This window comes from Lagopus muta, chromosome 5 (assembly GCF_023343835.1).
Source record: "Lagopus muta isolate bLagMut1 chromosome 5, bLagMut1 primary, whole genome shotgun sequence".
Lineage (NCBI taxonomy): Eukaryota > Metazoa > Chordata > Aves > Galliformes > Phasianidae > Lagopus > Lagopus muta.
Window position 1 is genome coordinate 35,878,977 of NC_064437.1, and position 24,005 is coordinate 35,902,981.

Genomic DNA, 24,005 nt, shown 5'->3' on the forward strand with positions numbered 1-24,005 from the left:
GAGAGAAGCAAACAACATACCTAAACCACCACAATAAGGAGCTCATTTGCTCTTTAATGGAACACACTGTAAATTGCCATTGATTGAAAAATAGGATTATGGAATTGCGGCTGATTTCAGCTGAGCTGAGGTCACAGAGCCCAGGCTGAAAATGCTCAGTGGCTCCATTAATCAGATCCCATGCCTGACACTGGGGGCACCAAGCACCCCCACCCTGACTGCCTCTCTACAGCTCACTGCTAGCTTTAAGGCTGCATGTCTCTTTCCTTCTAAGGCTGTGTGTCTCTTTCCCTCCCTCAGGTGTTTAACTACTGGCTGGATGACATGTACCTCAACAACCGGTTGGCTCTTCCAGTCAACTCCAGCCCAGCAATTATCTTTGCTCGTCAGAATTTCAAAGATGTAAATGACCAGCTAAGGTAATGCACTAAGACTTTGCAATTTTTGCTAAATGAATGAGTATTTAAAATACACAGCTTTTGCAAAAGGACAATCAACTTTCATTTAAAAAAATAAGGGCTGTAACCACTAAATGATTTCCCAGGAGAATTGGATTTTCTCATACTGAGATCCAGAAATAAATGTGTCATTACTGTTATGTTTATTGCCTGGAAAAAATAAAAAGAAAAAAAAAAAAAAAAGAAAAAGAAGAAGAAGGAGGAAAAAAAGGCATAGCATTTATCATCTTTTTAAAGAAATACTTGCAAGGTGTTTCATTGTATAATTCAAGTAAACCTTTTCCTGATAGGAACAAGAAATACTAATTTCTGACACGTATAAAGGAAAGCAATCTGTAACATGCCATCACTACAATACCTACCCACCTTGCAAATTGAAACTCTGACGTTAAGTTGTCTCTGCCAGGTGCCCAAAAGGGTGCCAGAAAGACAGGAGATCTAAGAACAAGAGTTCAGAAGTCATTCCTCCCCAGCAGCATGGCTTCTCTCCAGCTCATCTTTCCTGAGTTGTCTTTTCTCCTTTGAACTGTTATGGGAAATTACAGTCATTTCCAAAGGGAAAAGGTAGACAAGTAGCCAAGCACAAAATATACCTCTCCAGGCACCCATAGAACACAGTTCCATTTTTCAGCTTTTACCGAAACATTTTCTCCTTTTACACACTAAACCAGATCAAATCCATTTTCATATAGCACAGTGTTCCTCTTTGCTTTTAGCACTCTCAAGCTGCTCATTACTTAAAGAATTAACTGCTTGTGAATTTATGCTATTATAAAACAGCCAGCACCCTGAAGACGATTTGTTATTTTCACATTTTGCGAAGACAGCCAGTGTATCTCTTTACTTTAAACACAACTATAAATGCTTCCATTCATTACTGACCAAATTTATTGTGCATGCAGCTTTCTGAAAACTTCTGTTTTGCATTTTCTAATGCACGTGCTTTAATGAGGAAATATTTTTCTCAGAGCTGCCCATTCACACAGCACAAACAGCAGTGTCAGGAAATAATACACCTATCTACAGCACCGCAGAAAGAATATCTCCTTAGGAAAGGAAGTACTCTAATAAATTGGACAGCTTATGAGTATAGATATCGAAACCCACATTAAGGATTCTATTAGATATTCAGCCTCTGTTCCCATTCTCTAAATAAATGCTTCCAGGCTTCCTACTCTGGTAATTTAACCATTTGAAGGGACCATCTCTAGGATTTCATATTTCTCTTGACATTAATTCATTTAGGTTTTGGCTATAGGCAACGGGCTTCTATTGCCAAGCCAGAGGACTTTCTTCCTTATGCTGTGTCATCAATCATTCAGGCTCTCCTCTGTCCCTCAGAAACAGTCCAGTGTCACTGAATGACAAAAGACTGATGGCAATTCTATCTGTTACTTGCAGGTTTGCTGCCAATCTTATTTCGGGTGTGCAAGACTATAAAGCTTTACTAGACAGGTAAGTAGCTTGGAAGGGAAGCTGCTGTTAGACTATCTACTGACAGGCTTCTGATTCAAGGGTGCTCTAACATGCCCAAAGCCAGGCTGCATCACACCTCACCAACGTTTGGAAGGGCTGGGGCTCTGGCATGGCTGCTTCAGGGATTCTTTATGTCTTTTTGCTTTATTACTGCTTGGGGAAGGATGCTTTTTGACGCTTGGCAGTCATCGCTTGCGCAGCACAGCCTAAAGGGCACAGACAACCTGTCTAACAGAACTAGGGAGTACACATCAGGAGGGGTGTGCTCCCAAGGAGCAGCAGCAGAGCAGTAATACAGCCTGCACACCCTCCCCAGTACTGACCACCTGCTAGAATGCCATACCTGCTATGTGTGAACCTCCCGTTGAGAACATCAGCCCCTCTCATCACCCTCAAAATAAAAGAAATAACACATTTCACCAGAAAAAAGAAGCCTCACCACAGACTGTTTGCTTCAGTATGTGACAAAAATTTAAAAGTTCCATATTCTATTGATGCTTTCTGTGTATAAACCAGGATGAAAATCCATTATATTTTAAGTCATGAGGTAGCTCAGAGCATCCTGTGACAACATGTTACGTTTTTCAACCTCACTTAGCGTGTTCCAAGTTCACTGCCTACTGAAGAGCAGAAGTAGTAGAGAGCCAAGGACAACAGACACTGCCTTGTAAGTGGAGAAGGGATCATTTTCCTGACTGGAAATACAACAGGCCAACATGGTATTCTATAACCAATGCTTATTTAGATGAGGAAAACAAAATCCGTACCTAAACAACATAGTTCTTATCTTGTATGAACCAGAAAAAAGAAAAGGAAGGTGAAAGGGTTGCTTGATTTTTCACTTCAGAAGTCTGACAACTACTCAGAAAGTATGGAAGAAGTACTTATCTAAGATGTGGTTTTGTCCAAGGTATGCAATGGAACCACACAGACCACTGCAGATGTGTGATGAGGTACTATTGCATATTAATGTACTTCACTGCATCTTTATATAACAGCATCTGTGATAAGAAGCCACTTTGCTCAACCAAAGAATAATCTACATGCTTATTATTCAGGTCATACTGCACAAGAGCCAAAGACTCCTGCTATCAGATTTGCTTCCCTTAGATCGATAATCATTTAAGTTCTCATTAGAGTATCCCTCATGTTGTTAGTAGTGGTTGCTCATCAGCCCTTCTGTAAGATTATGAAGACACCGTACTTGTAACATTTTCAGCTCCTCCTTGCTGTTAAGGACTTACACCAGTGAGTCTACTGCTATCTTCTCTTGGGTCATCCTACAAGTAGAAGCACACAATCCCAAACCCAGGTGTTTAGTTTTAACAGTGCAGATATTCCATGCAATTGCCAGGATAAAGTATTTCAAAGCAAGCCTAACTTGCTCCCATAAGACAGTCATAAGATCTTAGACATCTAAATCAGTATAAGGTTTTTCAGCCTCATCAGTCAATGTCAATAATCCCTTTCTTAGCTGCTGCAAATACAGATTGTCTAATCTAAATCTACCACGCTAATTCATTATTTTTGAGCATCATAGATGCTTTTTTAATCTCTTCAGTACTCGTGCTAAATAGTGTGTTAAATAGGAGATTTCTGCATTATACAGAATGTGGGAGAAGTGAAACACTAACAAACCTGTTTTTCTGATGAGAAAGAAAAAATGTTAAGCAGCTGTTCAAGGAAGTTAAGTGATACAGAGACTTCAACAGCCAGGAACTGAAATGCATATCCCTGGTTTAGAACTGCAAAAGTTCTAAAAAAGGCTGTCAAACAAGATAAAATAGCATAAGATGTTACACTGCACTAGCTGCTTGACCATAACCCTCCTCATGTGCTGCTTTCATAGAATCATAGAATTATAGAATGGCCTAGGTTGAAAAGGACCACAATGACCATCTGGTTTCAACCTCCTGCTACGTGCAGGGTCATCAACCACCAGAGCAGGCTGCTCAGAGCCACATCCAGCTTGGCCTTGAATGCTTTGCTCTGGTCCCTCTCTGGCAGGCCTGAAGCTTTGTCTTCTTGCTGAGGGAAAACCTCTACATCACAACATCTTCTTCCCCCTGTGGTTTCTGCAACCTCTCCTGAGTGGCAGCACCATTATTTCTTGATGCAGTGTCAGTGGAATATTTTACAATCCATAGCCATAATTGTGATAACACTTTTTTTTTCTTGCCACTAAAGAAGCCTTTTAGGAAGTGTGGTTTCCACATACTTTCCATTAAAGAGGGAATGGCCTTTTCAGCATTTATTTCCCCACAGATGTGAGTAATGATTAGCACATAAGTGACGCTCTCTGAAAAACAGATGTGACTTCTGCATTGCCCCAGTCATTTCTGTTCACCAGGTGCAGACCGGGGGGCTGAAGGTACACCTTCTCTCACATGCTCAGTGCAGGGCTGCTGCCACTTGCACTGAATTTCATCAGTACTTTTACTTTTTAAGGTGCTACATTTTTTCCAGCTGTTCTGTTGCTGCTGGCTTCTGTCTGGGCAAGTTTCTGGGGTCCCTTCTTGGGAGGCTTCCATTGCAAAGCTGCTCCTGATGTGCTTTTTATTTTTCCATTTGAACTAGATGATAATGCAACTGCCTAATGAATATGCATGAGGCTGCCAGGAATGATATATTTTACTTTAGTATAGGAATTCATCTATTTCCCTTATACTGTAATCTCATTTTATTATTCAATTTGTGTTATACCTGATCTAATTGTAACAGAACAAAGGACAGATTAGATTTCTTTTCCTTTCTGTCTCTCTCTCTCCCCCCTCTCCCCTCTTTTTCTCTGGCTTTGTTTTCCTCCTTCTCTCTCTCCAGCCATGCTTTACCTGTTGATTTTGCTCGTGGACAGCTGTCTGGTCAGCCTCTCTGTATGAAGCAATACTATGGACTCTTTTCTTCCTATCGTCTTCCAGGACATACCAAAGACACCCTTGTGGCCCAGAAAAGCTGTGTAATGCCAGAACCAGAGCACATCATTGTTGCTTGTAACAATCAGGTAAATGGGTGTTCTCTTTTAATACCTTTCTATTTTTCTTACTTTCTTTAAATTCACTCAAGAAGAGTTTAATCTAATTACTGTTCAGAAACACAATTAGCGTGCTATGTATGAGCTCTCTTCTTACCAAAGACTCACTGTCAATGTTTCCAAAAGATGCTTCTGCAGCACTTGTGTCCCACATTATGTTCCAAGCACAGTGATGCAGAAAAGAGGAATGTGGCAGAATTCATTTGCTTTTTCACTGAAACAAAAATGTTTATTAAACAGAGAAGAAACCACAGAGGAAGAAAATCTTATTAGAATGCATTTGCTGGAAATGCTCTTTTGACAGTCAAGTCTTGGCACACAATGCATGACATACATACCACCTGCTCTTGCAGGGGGGACTAAACTATGCCTGCAGAAGTTAGCAGAGGAGCAGGCAGAAATATTAAAGCATTAGAGTGAGTCTGTCCCAACCAGTAAATCCCCTGTGGCTGCAGAGTACATGGCCTGGGCAGAGTACCATATAACTCAGCCAATGTGTAGTGCTGGAGCATACTTTGCCTGCAGCCCCCCTTTGAATAAAGGGCTAGATCTTAGCAAGCCCCTTTCCCAGGAAGTCCTGCTCTTCACCTCAATAGGAAGTTCTCTAGGTTCATTTTAAACAAATAATATTATGCAAATTATTTACTCGCTTTGTGGTTTTATCTCCTCAGGTGCTTTTTAGTTTATTCATATAGCAAATGTTTTGAGTCCAACACAATCATGCAAGTCCCCTACAACCCCTGTTGTCAAAGCCCAGCAGTGCTGAGAAGTAATGTTTTTGTTCTCTGTGGTCCTCAGGCTTGGCTCTCTAGGCAGACTTCAGCACATCAAGGACACGCAGTGAAGGCAAAATGCCAGACAAGTAATGGTCCAACTCACCTGTGACTGTTCTTCTGACTTCTTTTTTGCAGTTTTTTGTTTTGGATGTTGTCATTAACTTCCGTCGTCTCAGTGAGGGAGATCTTTTCACTCAGTTACGAAAGATAGCCAAAATGGCAGAGAATGAAGAGGAAATGCTGCCTCCAATCGGCTTGCTGACGACTGATGGAAGAACAGAGTGGGCAGAGGCCAGGACAATCCTTATGAAAGGTTAGCAGCAGCAATCCCAGCTTTCTCTTCTTCATCTTCTTGCTCCTCTTCCTCCTCACCATCATTGCCTTTCTTTGCTGGGAGTGAACCTTACAGCAAATATAAGACTGAATGTGCAGCCTCACTGCTGAATTTGTCTGGCAGGAGGAATCTCAATACTTGTAATCATTCAGATGGACGTTACAAGGAAAGCAGCAGATACGGTTTGACCTTATGGCTGTGTACTTTTAAGTATTACTCCATGTAAGCAGCGCTCGCCTCATTCTCTGTTCTTCATCACATAAATTGCATTACATCTGATTTTGTGATTTGTCTCTTTCTTCATATCCATTACGTACCAATAGGAATGATGTACCCTCTTAGCTTTTGGCAACTCTTAGATATATTTTATCTTTTCTAACAAAGGCATGTAAAAGTGGAGCAATTATTGAATCTAGCTGTGCACTCTCTTTGGTCATTGGAGAAAGAAATTATCAAGACTCATTTACTCAAATCTTAAGTAAATATCTAAGAGAGGTGACAACAGTCATTTTCTGTGACTAGTTGCCTCTCTCTTCCAACAATAGGCAACAATTAGCTGTCCTAGATGCTGGCCTTTGAAACATGAAAATAAACAATGGCATCAGTCACTTCTATTGCTTTGCATATTATAAATTTCACCTTGAGGCCAAGTGACGTAAATGCTGTATTTTTGCTATTTTTTGTGACTTTGGTATTCATCTCTTCTGTGAAAAATTTTAAACCTTTACCCCCAATTTAGCAATGCTGTTGGAAAGTTTTCTATTTCACCAATACCCTGGAATATGAGAGCTGCCAATATTCTCAAAATAGTTTTTTTAATCATCTCAAGAAGACCTTCCCTTTTCTTGTTCCCAGTTTCCTGTTCTTACAATGATGTAAGATAGATGTTATCTATAGAACTATATACACCTACTCATAGATTAACAGTAGACATTACAGCTTAACAGTAGACACCAGATATAACAGTAATTCTTCTGTAAGGCTACAAAGCCTAGAAATGGTGAGAGGTTATTAAAATTCTCACTGATGAATGATACCAGAATATATAAACCAGAAGATTCTTTGCCCTTCCTAGAATCCACATGGGAAACACAGATCTTATATCCCATAGTGCTCTCCTAAGCTGAATGTCAGTTTGCATCACAGTAGCTTAAAGAAAGGTAATGGAGAAAATATTATGACTTTTTTTTTCCTAGTAAAATAACAAGCTCCCAACCCAGAGCAATTCACAGTGGAGGTCACTCCCTACGCACATGAATGTTAGTGCTGATGAATTCTGGTGTGTGTGCACTCACAATGAAGAAAGCTCAGAAATATTGCCTTGTTAGACAGTTGACTCAGAGGCAGCTTCTGTCTAATCTTTGTTAAAGCGATGAGATCCATTCTGTGAACAGGGAAATTAGATATTCAGAGCTGCAAATTTTGACATAATTCATCAGAGCTAAAATGCATTTGCGTCCAAGAATCTCACCTCTTTGGATTGGCACTGGACATTATTCCTCCAAAATGCTTAGCAATCATTTAATTCTCTGAGATCCTCATTTTCTTTTGAGCCCATTAATTCTGCACAGCCAGACTCTGTCTGTTTAGCTGCTGTTGTTGTCAAACCTCCTGCTAGCAGAGCTCTCACTATCAGGAGTTCCACACTTCTCTGTTCGCCCATTCAGCAAAACATTTGCTTGTTGTACTTCCCAAATAATAAGCAGAATAAAAAGGTCCAATTTATCTGAAAGAAATATCCCAAAATGGCAGACATGGTGTGGTTAAGTCAACATCACAGGGGAGCTACACAGCAAGTAACTTAGAATGTTAGCCAAGGCTAGAAGAGGAACCTTCAAAAACACCAGCCCCCGTTGGTGCGCTTCCCCACATCTTACTCCTTGAAGAGCTGAAAACCATGCAGTCACCATTCTGCTCCTGCCACTGTATGTGCAAATTCAGATTTGCATGCATTTTCCTGGTGGAGTCCAGCTCCTGATGACACACGAAAATGTTACCCAAGTAAAAGCCAGCCCCTCTATCTGCATTAGCATCTTCTGCCCTTAAAGATGATAGTCATAATTTTGAACAAACAGCATTAAAACTCAAAAATACCTCCTCTCTTTTCTTCTTCTACTCAGTCCAATATTTAGATGTTTTGATATAAAGATACTGTGAATGACATAAAGGAAAAAACTGATTGTACAATTCAGAATTCTCTTCTAAATGATCTTTCTAGCCAGAGAATATTTCCTCAGGATCGTAGCTTCTCTGAGATCACGAGTGCTGACACGTCATCAGTAGGGTGAATTAATGTGGAACTGAAGTCAGTGTCCAATTTCTTCACAAAACGTTACATATCCTAAAATCCTAAATCACAGAGATTCTTCATGGCAGAAATGGCAGTTGGAGCTGATGATCCTTGAGGTCCTTTACAACCTAAGCTATTCTTTGATTCAAGCCATTCTGTGAAATTCATTTCATGTATTTTTAAAGAACAGAGGATTTCCAGCTAGTCGTGGTCTCTCTAGAGGTTGATTTGTATTCTAATCAATAGATACATAAGATAAATACCTAAGCTCTATTTTGGGTGGTAATCATCATTAAAGTTGTAACCACTGAATTCCACAGAAGTATTCCAATGAAATATCACCAGCTGCAACAAGGCTGTAGTCAGAGCCTTAGAAAACGGAAGCATTAAAAAAAAAAAAAAAAGCACAACAACAAATAACCTTGCTTTCTTTAGATCATAAACATTTTACCTTCATCATATGCCTGCTCATTTTATTCTCATGTCCATTTCTTGTTTCTCATTTCCACTCACTGTACATGTTTAGCCTAGGTTAAAAGACAACAGGCATCTTCCTTTCACTTATATAGCAAGGACACTCTTTCCATTTCACACCTACCATTTTATCTCTTTTTACTGCCTTGCACTCACATCAAATAACTCATCCTTTGATTACAATGTACTTCTAGCAAGACAATAAAATTACTAGTTGTTATAACAAATACCAAACTTGCAGTCAGTGAACTCAATTTTGTGAGTCAGTGAATTCAACAGAGTAAATCCAAAGCCAAAAAGAGTAGTGATTTTTCACCACTGTATTAATCCATGCTAGTTTCTTTGTTACTTGGAACTGAAAAGTTGTCTACACAGACAGTAATTCTGTGAGGCAATTTCACTGTGCAGAAAGCAAAACAAAATGAGATTTTTAAACGTAGTGTTATTTGTTTTTCACTGTCTAAGCTTGTAATGTGATACAGGTTTCATCTTCAGGCTTTTTTCTCCTCATATATATATATATGCATCCTTATGTATGTATATCCTGTATATATTTAAACATATATATATAAAACAGGAGAAAGGAAGATTCCTGTATTTTAATGAAAGCCCAGGTAAACACCTAATAATTTATTTTCAGGGCACACTTTCAGGTAAAACAGTGAATACCTTCACACTTGCAGCTAAATAATGTTTGCAATCCATCATCATTGTAAGGGGAAAAAAAAGCAAAAAAAAAAAAAAACAAACCAAAACTAGTGAAACTTGCTATGTTGTTTCTGGATTACTTGGCATTTGTCAAACTATTCATTTCAGTGATGAAATTAACCAACTTAGTTAAGCAGCTGAAAAAAAAACCCAGGTTTTTCAGTAGTGAATTATTACAGCACAATTGCAATGGTTCTGCACTGGGCAAGGAAAGACAGGGCCGTTCAGGAATGAAGACTTGAACTTGCAGAGCTTATAAAGGGGACATATACATGGATCTGCATAAACCCATTAGCAGAGGATAGGTCTTCTAAGAAAGTTTCGAAGGAGCAGTACACAGGTTGCTCTGAAAGCAATGCCCCCTATTTATTTCATAGAAACAAAGACCAAAATAATGCTGTCTAATGGAGCAAATTCTCAGCTACAAAACACTATTTTCATCATAGTCAGCAGCATTATGTTTTTTTGCCAGCAATGAACAAGAGCCTGCTGAAAAATCTGCATGGCCATCCAGGACCCATCTTTCACATCACAGTTGCCACTGCTGAAACACATGAGCCCATGGCCTCACTGTACTCACATCCCCTGTTAGGTCCCTGTAAATGCTCAGAAAGCATCAATGAATGTCAATGACTGACATCTTTTTCCACGTGGATGAATTCAATTCCACACCTTAGCTTCATACACACTTCCATGTCGGACGCCATTCTGTCAGAATGCCTCTCTGCTGCCATCTGTCACACAGCAACAACACATAATGGAATACTGATGGGAAGGTTCAACCTCTACTGCCATCCCAACAACATCCACCTCTGATGCCGTGAGTCAGTATAGAACAGGAAGAGACATTACTTTTGAAGCAGCCTTCCTAATGATCCCAGCAACTGTTGTTTTACAAACACAGTGAGTGTTTTTACTGCACTCAGACTGCAGAACAAACCCAAACTAACCTTCAAAGCAGAGGATGTGAATTCATACAGCAGTAGGGGCTGCTGTATTTTGAGTATCACATCTGAATTTGATCCAGATCTTCTCTTTTTTTTTTTTTTTCTTTTCCCTTTTTAATCCCAAAACCCCAACAAAGCAAAAGCTGATTGGCCAAGTCAGTTATGTGCATTAGAGAGAACCAAAGAAAAGAAATGTCTTCCAGGGGTTCAGGTGTTACTCTGGTCCCTTCTACTCAAGCTATTTTATGGTCTTCGGATTCAACTCTTTCTGAAATATTTATTTTGCATCCCAAGTCATGGTTCATGAGTTCTTGTGCAGTTCATTGTCTGCTCTATGTGATAATTTTGTCTGTGTTTGATCCATTCTCTGAGCATATTTTTTCTTGAAAGAACATCTTTTCACTACTTTTCTGCTTTTAACAGATCTGAATTTTATTCACTCTAATACCTAGAGTCAAGCTACCCTGAAGTCATATGTCAGAAAAAGGGCTTTGTGTCTGTCAATGAAGTGTGGGCAGCAGCCACAATGCAGTATCTATAAAGTCATCAGATAACAGAAAGCGAGACACTGATCAAATTGTGAGCAGTTTGTAAATCACCACCCAGATTTTCCTCTAAGTGCCTGTCCACAAATACCAGCAGCTAAGATACACAGAGCAACTTCCATTCATGCAGATCTTCGCAGTCTTCGCATTTGTGGACCAGAGCATCAGTGGAATAAACACAATTGCTCTCAGCCCAGAAAGTGTCATATACTAAAAGAACTTTATGGCCAAGAGCACAGGGAGACGTATTATCCCTTATCAGTCTTCTGAATGCCTTTGAAGACAATTCACAGAAGCATCAGTGTTCTATGTGATGTGGGGAGACATAGACCACCAGCATCTGGTGCAGAAAGTTCAGGCTACCCACGTACCCCATAAGTTAGACCAACAGATATCATCTTTCCATAACCTGTAAGAGGTCACAGCCCTCTTCTTCCTTCAGAGCACTGCTATCTCTTATCTTTCCTTTTCTCACATTTGTGCTCTTTTCCACTATACTGCATCTGACCCTGGAGGATATCAAGCACATATTTCTTTCCAGCTCCTCACTAACCAACATCACCCATTTCCAAAGGTACATTTTTTTCTCGTTTTGAAACATGCTTTCCATATTTGCAAAACCTAAACATACGTACATTTTGAAATTGCTCTACCCATAGAAGCAAGTGAGATAGGACAAGAAAAAGAAACAGAGGAAGTTAGAAAAGTAATATATTATTCAGAAGCACTCAAGTGATAGAGGGGAAGTGAAAGGTGGCAACATGCAATTTGAACAGTACTATGACCAAAAATTAAATCTCACAGCCTGATTGATGGATGTTTCTTTTCCCATGTGATAATGGCAACATACTCAATCCAGGGATTATTTACTTTGCAACAATAAAACATCAATGACAGGAAACAGAAGAAGGTTTTAAATGCAACAGCAGCATTCTGTACTGTTCCTTGTCCTGAAAAAAGTTTTAACATGAAAACAGCACAAAAACAGCATGGGTCCTACTGCTCCATAGCAGAGCAGTGTGGCACAAGCACTGAAACTCTCCATTTTGCACCTTTCCTCTCTCTCACTGTTATGTACAAATCAAGTAACCTTCCTTTGCTCACAGCAAATGAGAAATTCAGAAAACTAGAGGCAGAAAAAGAAAGTGAATATTACTGAATCGCATGAAAGAGTCACAGAAACAATTTAAAACATGAATTAACGTCTTGATGTAATGTTTCCTTGCACCGAGTTTATACGCTGCTGATCAGAGCAGCAGTCAGTTCAGATCTTTAATACTGCCCTAGCCTGCAAGGTTCCTGGCCAGTCCTGCACTACAGGTAAGAATAGGTGAACGTTTTGCTCTTTTATCCCTAGACTCCACTAATCGCGACTCTCTTGACATGATTGAACGATGTATTTGCCTGGTGTGCCTGGACAGCCCAAGCGGGGTGGAACTCAACGACACAAACATGGCATTGCAACTGCTACATGGAGGAGGCTACCATAAAAACGGTGCCAATCGTTGGTACGACAAACCTATGCAGGTAAAAACCTTACAGTACTATGATATTGCACATGGTGAAGATCTCCAGTCGTCCTTGTGGAAGGGAACACTTGGAAGCACATAGGGAAGAGCTGGAAGTGATGTCAGCATCCAATAAGGCAGGGCTGGGGCAGAGAGCAGAGGGAGAGGGAAATGAGAGGGAAATGAAGGAAGGACCACAAAACAGTTAAAGAGGAAGGAGGGTAGCAAAGCAGGCTATGAGAAAGCTATCAAATAAGAACAAGCTTTCTCATTCGATATGACATTTTTAATAAAATGTATCCCTAGGAGAACTCCTGGGTAAAATGTTGCATTGCTTTCAAATGAAGCAGAACCTCACGCTGTTGTGCTGGGGATTTTTTTGGCAACTGGGGTTTTCTTTACCATAAAGCAGATGATAAATCCAATTTCCAGATTCCAAGGGATTTTACTGAAGTTCACATTTTTATGAGACTCAGTTCAGAAGAGCAGCATGAAAGGGATCCAGAACAATATCATTCACAGAACAAGACGGTCTCGCACTATAAGCATCTGCAAGTCAAGGAAGTACCTGGTGTGAGCAATAAGAAAACCACAGAAGAATGACAACATCACTTTTTAGGTTGCCTAAAAACTTCACCTTTTATGTTGCTGTTGGTAACATACCCCCAGCATGATTTGTTCATCACATGTCTTGCAGTTTGTGATAGGAAGAGATGGAGTCTGTGGCACCGTGTGTGAACATTCCCCTTTTGATGGCATCGTACTGGTGCAGTGCACAGAACACCTGCTCAAGCACATGTGAGTCCCCTTTTAGTGCAAGTCCTGTTCTTGCTCTAGCCCCAGGAAGTTTCCGACAGCTGCAATTTCCCCTGGAGCAAAGAGCCACTAAGTCCTGCTAGTAAATTACCCACTAAAAAAGCCACATTTGACAAGCAGACTGTTACCATGACCTTAATGCCATTTCTTCCTCACGTACTAATAGGAAAGAAAGCTCCAAGAAATTACTCCGAGCCGATTCAGTAAGTGAGCTTCCTGCTCCACGGAGATTAAGATGGAAATGCTCCCCTGAAATTCAGGCACACTTGGCATCATCAGCAGAAAAACTCCAAAGGTAGGACACATTCCTCACTTTTTCAGCAATGTCTGCAAGCTGGGAACTATCCAACATGGTTTGTTCAAGTATGGTTTTTCTCTCCCTGTTCTTCTTCCTCTTCCCTTAAATACCCAGCACAAGCACACATAGCATCTCCTTGCAGGACAGCACCCTTACAGGCGGGGGCTACTTCATGGTATTCTGGAATTGCACTACTATCATTCTCCTGTCATGTAAATATTAGGGAAGATAAACACCAAGAGGGGAAAAAAAAAAAAAGAAAAAAAAGAGTCCCATTTGCACAGGATGCAAATAATACAGGTCCTCTATTTATATGGGTGTATTTTATGGGTTTGACCTGACAAAACAGAGGCCAAGGCAATGGGAATATATATATATATATGTGGGACAGTAGACTACAACTGATTTGAATAAGCAATTTGAATTCAATAATGTTATTTGTTTACATCCAACAAATACACATGTTGCTCCTACAAAGGTTAATTCTTCCTATGGTCTTTCCAAACTGTAAGAGATTTGCATGATCTGGGGCAGGGGAGAAAGGCCAAGGAGAGACTTTTTTTCAAATCATTTAGACCAGAAGCGTCCATTTCAGCATGCGTGCTGAAATGGAATCCTTGTAGAGAATTGACCTAGGGAGCAGACATAAAATCATGAGTCATAGAATGGCCTGGGTTGAAAAGGACCACAGTGATCACCTAATTTCAACCTGCTATGTGCAGGGTCATCAACTACCAGACCAGGCTGCCCAGAGCCACATCCAGCCTTGCCCTGAATGCCTCCAGGGATGGGGCATCCACAGCCTCCTTGGGCAACCTGTTCCAGTGCCTCACCACCCTCTGGGTGAAAGACTTCCTCCTAATATCTAACCTAAACCTCCCCATCTTAGTTTAAAACCATTTAAAACATGAACAAAAGGACTTGAGCACTGCAGTTTCACATTAAGGCTGCAGATTACAAGCTCAGTCTAGAACTCATATGAATAACTGTGACTGCTAGGAATAAGTTACCAAAGGCCAGGACTGCCTGCAGAGCAGGAGCCCTCTCACCTCTGTGGGTACAGCAGGAACTGTTCTCCAGGCTTTAACTACAGTGTGAAATGGAACATGAGTCTTGCATCTCCCCCCATTAACTGCCTCTGCTTGTTTTCCAGGATAGTAAAAAATCTGGACTTTATTGCCTACAAGTTTGTGAATTATGGAAAGGAGTTTATTAAGAAACAGAAGACGAGCCCAGATGCCTACATTCAAGTAGCACTGCAGCTGGCATTTTACAGGTAAGGTTAATTCAAACCATAAGAACAAGAGAACTCACAGTTGTTTATTCAGGGTGTTCACTATTTTCTCAGTAGCCAAAAAATGCCTCCTGCATGGAAATGAATAATCTTGCCTAACAATGGTAGAACAGAAATTACCATGCAGTTCTGAGACAGAGTTCTCCTTTCTTTCATTCCATTTCATGCTCCCTTCCCTGTCACCCCACCTCTCCTTCAACATCCCTACGGTTGTCTTAGGCACAGAGAAAGAGGCAAGAAGATGTAGCAGGGATTGGAAGACAGAGGCAGGAGTGAAGTCTAAGTCCCTATGTTAGAACCACCTCCTTGCCATTGTGGATAGCTTGGAAGTAAACGTGGCAATAACTCGTAGCTCACTGCATATATATGCAAGGGGTTAAGTGTCCACAGGAAAATAACACTACAACAGAATTTCAGATCAGAGTTCCTACACAAAGCAGTAACTACTTCTACTTCCTTCTCCAGAGGCATCCCAAGATTTGATAATATCTTCTAATTTCCATGGTATCAAAGTTAAAATCTGCTTTCCACATTGTCAGAACAGCTAACACGCCAGGCTAGAGATTGGTTGCATGGCTTCCTGCAGAACAGCCTATTACACAAATAATTATTTATCATGTCAAATTAAATCCTGAAGCGGTCTTTGCATAGCCAAAATGAACAGATGCCTAACACATTTTGTGTATCTATAAACATTTGTTAAACACCCATTCTCCATATTCCATTAACTGAACTCCAGCAACAGCCTGGTCTAAGATTTTCATCTGGATCTGAGCTTCAATTTAAATTTCACATATTTACAAATGAAAGAAACAACAACAACAAACCTTATAACTGAAACTCCTGACTCAATAAGAAGTATGTAAAGCACAGTAGGTCTCCTGAAGCAAGGCATGGTAGCTCCACACCTGGTTCCAAAATGAACAACAACCTGTGTTCTATTTGCAATGCAGGTTTTCATCCCAGCTCAGTCTCAAAAAAATGTGCTTTTCTCCTATTGCTTTCCTCACTGTCGCACTGAGTTTGTAAATAAAGCGTATTTCACTCCTGTGATTAATTAGACAATTATTTTATGATGCAGTACAAATAAAACATTCCTTGAGATGTTTCCATAGATTTTAGTTTTACTAGCTTTGCTTTCACACAGCAAGTAATTTTTTTTACTGGCAATGCATAACTAAAACATGAACAGCTGTATGCAGCTCCTCATATTAGAGAGGAGTGAGCATTCATCTTTTTTAAGTTTCTTATACAATTCTATCAGCACTAAGATGAATACTATATAAAATATTAAATCATGCCCGTAACAATAAAATTTACAAAGCCCGTGTTTCTTTTAATCTTTATGATGCCTTGAAAATAATTATTCCTTGGATTTTTTTTTACTTTGTTCTCTCAGGTGCCACAGGAGGCTTGTCCCTACTTATGAAAGCGCTTCCATACGCCGATTTGATGAGGGCAGAGTTGATAATATTAGGTCTGCTACGTCAGAAGCATTTGCTTTTGTGAAAGCAATGATTGATGACAAGCCAGCTCTGTCGGTATGTTGGTCTGGCTCCTTCTGCTTTCCCTAACAAAACCCTAAGCAAGTAAATACATTTGTGATTCCCAATCTCTCACATTTTAACTGTTAGCTGAGAACATAAAAGAATAGCGCAGAGCAACTGCTCTCACAGGATTTTGCTCTTTGTGCAAACCAACCATTAATCTGAATGTTTATTTATTTAGCTGAGCATACAAAGGATTCACAGGCCTAGACATGACACTGAAACAAACAAAACATCTGATATTAGACTTAATATTGCCGTCCAAATGATCCATCACCAGGTCGAAATATCTAGGCTGAACATGGAAACCTCATGGCCATCATAGTATGACTCCAGGAGGAATGTCTGGCTGCTGCCCTGCAGCAGCAGATAGCTCGGTGGCAGGTCACAATGTGCAATGTGGAATAATTCACGTTTTCATTCCGGTGGATATGTTGTAGCTCATCTTTTTGATTTTGAAGTCACGTTTCTACCACATACACATAATATTCTGGGATCTCCAGGAGGGCTGAACTCTCACACATTCTCTCAATGGAAAAGCTTTCATGATAAAAAAAAAAAAATGCATAATAAAACAACGCTCCAAACTGTCCTGACATCACTCTGCAAAAATAAAAATTGCTACCTTTCTTTGAGGTGCTACCATCTGTTTTCCAGGAGCATGAGTACTGTGTACGTTAGATGGCTGTGCAAAGAGGTGCAGCTGATAGAGCTGAAACTATAGCTGCCTGAACAGCTCTGTGCCCATCATCCCTGCAGAGCCTCCCTCAGCATCTCGCTGTGTGCCACTTCCACTCATTGCACTTCACTGCTGCACAGGGAATTTCCAGGTGGCTGTTTGGATGCAACAAGCAGCCACAGCCTAAACTATTTTGCAGAGAAAAAACCAATCTAGCTGTTCTGCAATATCTAGCGTGGCATCAGTAGAAACATTGCTGGGCTGTAGATTAAGCATAAATTACTGAAACAATGTAAACCAAGCTCTAACACCCTGGAGGATGAGGGGAAAAATTGTCCAGAGAAGTAGTCACCGTTCCATGGCTTTTTCAATCTCCTTCTGGTTCCTATATCTAGAATTTAGCTATTGATGAAGACGACTTGAACAGTTTCCACGTTATAACAACAGCTTAAAGGAGAGCAGAGGTAATTTCCTCTGCTGAGTGAGTAATTCAGGGCAGAACGTGACCATGCTATTACACATAATAGTGAGCATCATGTAATAGGCAAGAAAAGGCTGATTTGTTGTCAGTGTCCTGTCTGACTGCCCACAACACAGCTCTTTCTGGTACTCCATCAGAAGCTGCTGCCAACTTTAAACACTTCCCTCCACATTTGGGTGCCCAGCTGCAACCCCAGCACGTCTACACTCCTAGAAGGAGCCAGTCTGCTCCTGCTATGTTTTTGCCAGATCCTTGTTCTCTCCAACAACCTCTTTCCAACATCCTTGCTCCAAAACTTAACGACTTCTGCAGTTCTCCCAAAGCTTCAGCATTTTCCCCTGTTTTACCACTCAAAGGTAAGACTGTGCCAATATTTGACAGCATCCTGAGCTGTACTGCTTCAAACAAACAAGCAGAAAAATGTCAAGCCCATCTAGGAGGAGCTCAGTATTACCCTCTAAATCTTTATATTTCGTGCTTTAGCAGTAGCAAATAGGGAGGGTAATAGGGAGGATAATGCTCCATTTCTCATGGAAAAAAAAAAACAAAAACAACCCAACACCAAAAAAACCACAAGTATAATGCAAGCCAATCCATTGACTCCTTGTATATTGAGAGATGCAAAGGGCATTTGAACTGGCTGACAATTGTTCTTTCCCACAACCTTCAAGAATACAGAAATCTTTGATTTGATTTTAGCACCCAAAACACTTATGATGGTCATAGAACCACTACAAACAAAACTCATGTAACTATTTTGAGGTGATTTCTTTAGATCTGCAGAATGCTTCTGGACGTGATGGGGTTAATTCTGGTATTTTTTTGGATAAAGAGATGCATCACTTGGTTTAAGTAGCCTTGGACTCCACAGAATATTGTTTGCCTATAGCCATTAATCCAAATCAAGTTAAAAATATTTTTCTATCCAATGCTAATAAAAATTATTTTCAAATGATAGCTTGAACAGTCACCAAAGATTGATCAAGTCAGATTGATTCTCTAGCAGGAGAAATATCTCCTGCTTTTGACACTTGCTGTAAAAGAGGCAGCATCTGACACTGCAGAGATTGCTTGACTAGCTGTAAATTAATCAGATTTAAAGACTGCATGCGGTAATTTAATCTGTATAAAGGAACTAAGGCCTGGCTCCAGCCCTATGAAAAAAATATCAGACTCTGTACTTCGAAGGTCCCTGATGGTGGCCTTGAATTGCTTCTAAAATGAATTCTTTGTTAACAAGACCATTTATCGTCCATAGGAGCTGAAGGCCCCCTGTTCATCTGGAGACCTGGTCTCTTCTGGCTGTTTCAGGGTCTCCCAGTGTTGCATCTTCTGCCTTGATGTACAGCAGGGCAGCATTTCTTAGGATCATTCCATCAGCATGAAAGCCTGACTTTTGACAGGACTCAAAATTTACTAGCCTGTTATCTGAAATTTGAGGCATATATGGAGGGTAGAACAGCCTTGAAAAATCCTAGATGCCTTTTCACACACGGGAGTAATTTATTTTTTTACCAGCTAGTAAAATACAAGTAATGGTTTGCATTAATATCACTGTCATTGTCCAAATAAGCATTTTGGAAGAGATGACCGGCTGTTCTGAAAACGCTAAATTACATTAAGAAATTATTTTCTTACTTCAGATGCAACAATTCAATTAGTAATAATCTACATGCCCAAAATCCATTGAAAGGAACCACAAATCTTGCTCTGGCCTCAAACAAATGACCACCAATTCCCTCGTTCAGCCTTTGCACAACCATACATGGTTACTGAGTAGGACACCAAATCCTTTTGGCTTTTCAGTTGAAAGGAATACCTGAGCAAGGAGCAGAGGACATTTGAGAGTGCCTGCTGTTTGGCTGCAGGTTAAATGATGGAAGATACGACCTCTTTGAGAGTTCAGGCAATAAGAGATGTATTTCAATTCCCCCAACAGGATTCTGAGAAGATGCAGAGATTTAAGGATGCAATTGCGGCTCAAACTAATTACACTATTTTGGTAAGTAAAATGCTGCTTTGTCTGATTAAGAACTTCTTTTTACCTTCCAATTGAAGTATGAAGATACAATCATTAACTTTGTAAGAAAGCATGCATATCTCAAAATACAAAAATACCATGTCACAGGAAAATTTCTCATGACACCCTCCAAAAAGCCATATTTGACCAATCTTACTTAAAAAACACCTCCTGGAAAAGAAAACAACAAAACTGTATAGAAAACTTAGTGGCAAGCCTCCACTCTTGCACATTAGCTCACTTATCTTGAACTTTCATGGAACATAGCACTTTGTATCCATCGCATTCATGGGGAATGAGCATCTGTCAAACATTATTTGTATTAGTGTCATAGAAGTCTCAGCCATGAATTAGGATTCCATTAAGCTTTGCACTGTACTAACTAACAATGCAAAAGTGGCTTTAAAGGGAATGCAATCAAAACATAGCCAAGGTTTTTCGCTGTTGTTCAGTTTATATTGTTGGTATTTACTGTGGATTTTTAAAAAATAACTATTGAAGGATTTGCAAAATAGAACACTACTCAAATGAGATAAACTTTTATATAATAAGCTCCTTGGGGCCATCATTAAATATTATCTATGCAGATAGCCAAGAGAAGTGGCAATATGCTATTCTAAGTTGAAGAAGCAATGGAACAACTTATCAGGCAAAAAGTAAGGAAGGCATAAAAGCAACTGACTTCACTGCTGTGTAACACGTAAGCAACAGAACTGCAATTGCAAAATCTAGATCCTCCAAATTTACAGGTACTCAGACCCATAAGCTATAGCATTACACGTAAGCTCACGAGGGCTGTAAAGCATTGGAAGCTTCCTGCCCTCCTCAGAACCAACTGTGCATTTCTGTAGGTTTCTCTTCCCTAGAGGTGAGAGGTCCTTATCTGGGACTTGATCCTCAGCTGACAAAAGCAGTCACTTGGATTAAATCTGTGACCAGAAGCTGGGAGCACAGCTCATTAGATGGACTTGTACTGGATGTACTGGAAAGCAGACCCAAAGTGTAATTTATAACAATATAATCAACAATGAGGAAATAATTAGACTAAGCTCTTTTTTAAAAATCTGAGTGCAGTGTGTAACAAAAGAAAGAAGAACCTTCCAATGATTAAATCAGTTTAGTATCAAAAACAACTCATTTTCTTTTTCTGCTGATTAAAAATGAGACAATTCAGCCTAAGTAATGTTTTGTATCATTACGTGCCAAGACAAAGCACGGACTTGCTCTATGAAGAGCCCAGTCGAACCACTCATGAAATTAATAAGTGTTAATAACCAGCTGTGTTAAGTGAATTTCCTACCCATGGTTTTGCCTCAGATCACTGCCTAACAAACCCACATTGCTGATCGCTGATTAAATACTCATAATGTTCAAGAAATCATTAACTTCCAGAGATATGCTCAGAGCACTGGAGAGGTGAAATGTTGCTGTAAGGCAGTATTTGTTCCTAGGATTGTGAAATTAAAGAAGCTGGAAAGAAAAGTAGTTTTAGCTTCAGTGCTAAGAGACTGCGTTTTGAAGCTGAGACTCAACAATTACCTCTAAAACAGAGACAAGTCTTACCTTAGGGTAACTGTCTCACCTGAATGATCTCAGTATAATTGCACAATGAACACAAGGTACTGTAGGTCACAACCAATAGAGTTTCTGTATCTTTCTGCTTTAGAAGTGTTTATTTCCTACAAATCCTCCCTCCAAATCTTTTCAGTTCAAGAAAATGCTATAAAATTGAGCCTCAAATATAGCTCATAGGAAAATACTAAAATCACCATAAGAAAATTAATTTATCTTTGAATTTAAAAATACTTCTAGGTGTTTCATCAAGCTCCCCTTTCTTTGTCAGAATTTAATTGATGTGTCTTTAAACTGAGGGCAAGGCTTCCACGGTCTGACTAAATTGGGTATAACAGACTTTTCCTAAGAAAAACAAACAAAAAAAGTCTACTTCATAAAGCAAAAAGCAATTTAATGATTTTATTTCCCCTTGTTAGGGCTTACTAGTAGCATTGCTATCTTAAATGTGGAGCTCTAAAATTCAATTTAGCACAGTTTTTTCCAATGCGTTGACTCACGGTTTATTTTGTTAGCCTGTCTCGGCCTCTCTTCAGACATGACATTGATCTATGTTGCAAAAATGTCATTGCTAACAGCCTTATAAATCTTGTGTGATAGCAAAATATTTCCTTTGATTATCAAGTCAGTTTTCCTCTATGGGAAAAACAACGTAAGCACTGCCTTGATGTATGCTACCTTTTGCAGCATCCTTGCTTCATCTGAGCTGATGAACAAATGGCCCCTTTACCAATGGGTGCCTACTCCTTAATAAAGCAAACAAAATTATGCACTCCCAGCCCCATGTTTCAGGCACTTATTGCTGTTTGGAACGATTCTCCCCTCAAGAACAAGCTAGTGATTTTTGTTATATATTAATTCTCCCCTCAAGAGGGGAAACAAGCTCATGTTCTCTTTTAAATCCTACCTTCTCTCTCAGGTTGCTTATTTCTCTTGTTGCAAGGGATTTATGTTACAGGGGTATCTGCTTTGCTCTCAGTGTAGCACAACATCCCTTGCCATGCATTTCCTTCTTGTCAGCCTCCCGCCAAAAGCTAAAGCTCCATCCTTACAATCAGTGCACTCACCAGCAAGAGTAAGCCCAAACTGAACGAGCATCTGAGACAATTCCTGCCTGGTTGGAGCAGCTGAATGCTGTCCTTCGGATGCCAAAATTTTGACTTGGTTTTCTAAAGGAACAAATTCCTGGAAATGTCATGTTTGACTGTTTGTCTGTCTGCTCCCTCTACTGACTTGTGATACTGCTGGCCTCTTCAACTCACATTTTCTATCAAGCAAAAACGGTTAAAGTTAATCGAATTCTCTAAAATCTATAGTGCTAGATAGCTGGATAAAACACAGAAACCCAAGCATGGTAAGCTCCCAGAGAGGCTTACTTCAGGCTCAGGGTGGTTAGTTCTCAAGAGTTGGCCACCAGCCTGTTACCTGTGCTGTTCCACATCTGTTGTTTTCAGTTGTCTCATGTCAACAAAGGCTAAAATAAGGGCTGCCCCTGAGATAATTCAGCTCTGCAATGAAACCCCAGGGGAAGGGGAATTGGAGCACTTGAGCAGTCAGTTAAATATAGAAGACTTTTGCATCCCTAATCCTAATCCTCAAGTTGTTGGAGATGCTAGTAGACTGTGATAGAACACTGGTAGATCTAACCATTCTCTACTTGAAACAGGATGCTTTCATACTGGCCCTACACAGAGGTATAACAGAAAAAGAAAGATTACAGATGTCCCTTCCAATTTAAGTTGTTCCTAATAAATCTGCTAGTAGACATCTACTAGATCTTTGGATCTACTTTCATTGAATGATATATACTTCTAGAGTGAGACCCATGCTGCAAGGCATCAAAAGGTTATCCTGATGTCATTTGGAAGCATTGTGGAGCTTTCCTGTTTGAAATATAACCCAAGTGATGCACAGCCAATTCCAAAACACACTTAGAGATTTCTGTTGTCTCCTATGCTCCCTTCAGCAACTTTGAAAGTCCATTCCATGTTATTCTGTTCTGGGAAACGATGAGCATCTAGAACTCCAGATAACATCAGCACATAATATATCTGTAGATTATCCCCTTCCTAATTCTGACAACTTCAAAGCACCTCATGAACACCTAGCTATTGAGCAACAACAACATATACACTCCAAGTAATATCTGAACATTAGAGGCATTACATTACTCAAACTAAGTTCATCAATCAGAAAACAAGGCAGCAACAGCCAGGAATGCATCTCCATACTCAGCTGAATGCTGGTGTCTATCATGTCGTACACAGGCTATTACTGGAATGGCAATAGACAATCACCTACTAGGGCTGAGAGAGGTGGCACGAGAACACTTCAAGGAACTGCCAGAGATCTTTACAGATGAGACGTATTTGACAAGCAATAGGTTCATCCTCTCAACCAGCCAGGTAAGTTTTTCCCTATTCACTTACTAAGCAAAGAGTAACTGATTTGCCAAAGTCTGTGTCTCACAATGAAAGCGACAGAGTGGGAAAAAAATAGTGCCACCAAGAAGCCTGCAAAATTCTCCAGCTATTTAATCCAGTTTTGGCTCATTTTTCACAATCAGCACAGTAAATACTAACTGAAGTTATCACTTCCCTTGCAACACCACAAAGGCCTACCTCGAAATTCTGGAAATACACGCACACAAATTCAGTGTAATTCATACAAGGGCTTGGTATTCCTACACTTTCCAAGCTACACATCTTCCTATTCCCTTTCTTTTCTTCCTTCCCCTAAGGTGCAAACTGT

General features: G+C 40.0%; 1 protein-coding gene and 1 long non-coding RNA gene across 2 annotated transcripts in view; one reads left to right on the forward strand and one right to left on the reverse strand.

Annotated features, from left to right (window-relative positions):
* The window catches only part of CHAT (choline O-acetyltransferase), a 33,901-nt gene that overhangs the window by 8,220 nt on the left and 1,676 nt on the right, over positions 1 to 24,005 (forward strand). Inside the window, exons 4-14 of the mRNA XM_048945508.1 lie at positions 301 to 419; positions 1,860 to 1,913; positions 4,755 to 4,935; positions 5,877 to 6,054; positions 12,397 to 12,566; positions 13,245 to 13,345; positions 13,530 to 13,658; positions 14,815 to 14,937; positions 16,355 to 16,496; positions 19,602 to 19,664; positions 23,522 to 23,659. Coding sequence (XP_048801465.1) covers positions 301 to 419; positions 1,860 to 1,913; positions 4,755 to 4,935; positions 5,877 to 6,054; positions 12,397 to 12,566; positions 13,245 to 13,345; positions 13,530 to 13,658; positions 14,815 to 14,937; positions 16,355 to 16,496; positions 19,602 to 19,664; positions 23,522 to 23,659 — 1,398 coding nt within the window. The remainder of the gene's footprint in view (positions 1 to 300; positions 420 to 1,859; positions 1,914 to 4,754; positions 4,936 to 5,876; positions 6,055 to 12,396; positions 12,567 to 13,244; positions 13,346 to 13,529; positions 13,659 to 14,814; positions 14,938 to 16,354; positions 16,497 to 19,601; positions 19,665 to 23,521; positions 23,660 to 24,005) is intronic.
* LOC125693487 (uncharacterized) overlaps positions 5,435 to 24,005 on the reverse strand; it is a 32,331-nt gene continuing 13,760 nt past the window's right edge. The window contains exons 2-3 of the long non-coding RNA XR_007377121.1: positions 7,547 to 7,801; positions 5,435 to 7,459 (exon numbers count right to left, since the gene is read on the reverse strand). This is a non-coding gene — a long non-coding RNA (uncharacterized LOC125693487). The remainder of the gene's footprint in view (positions 7,460 to 7,546; positions 7,802 to 24,005) is intronic.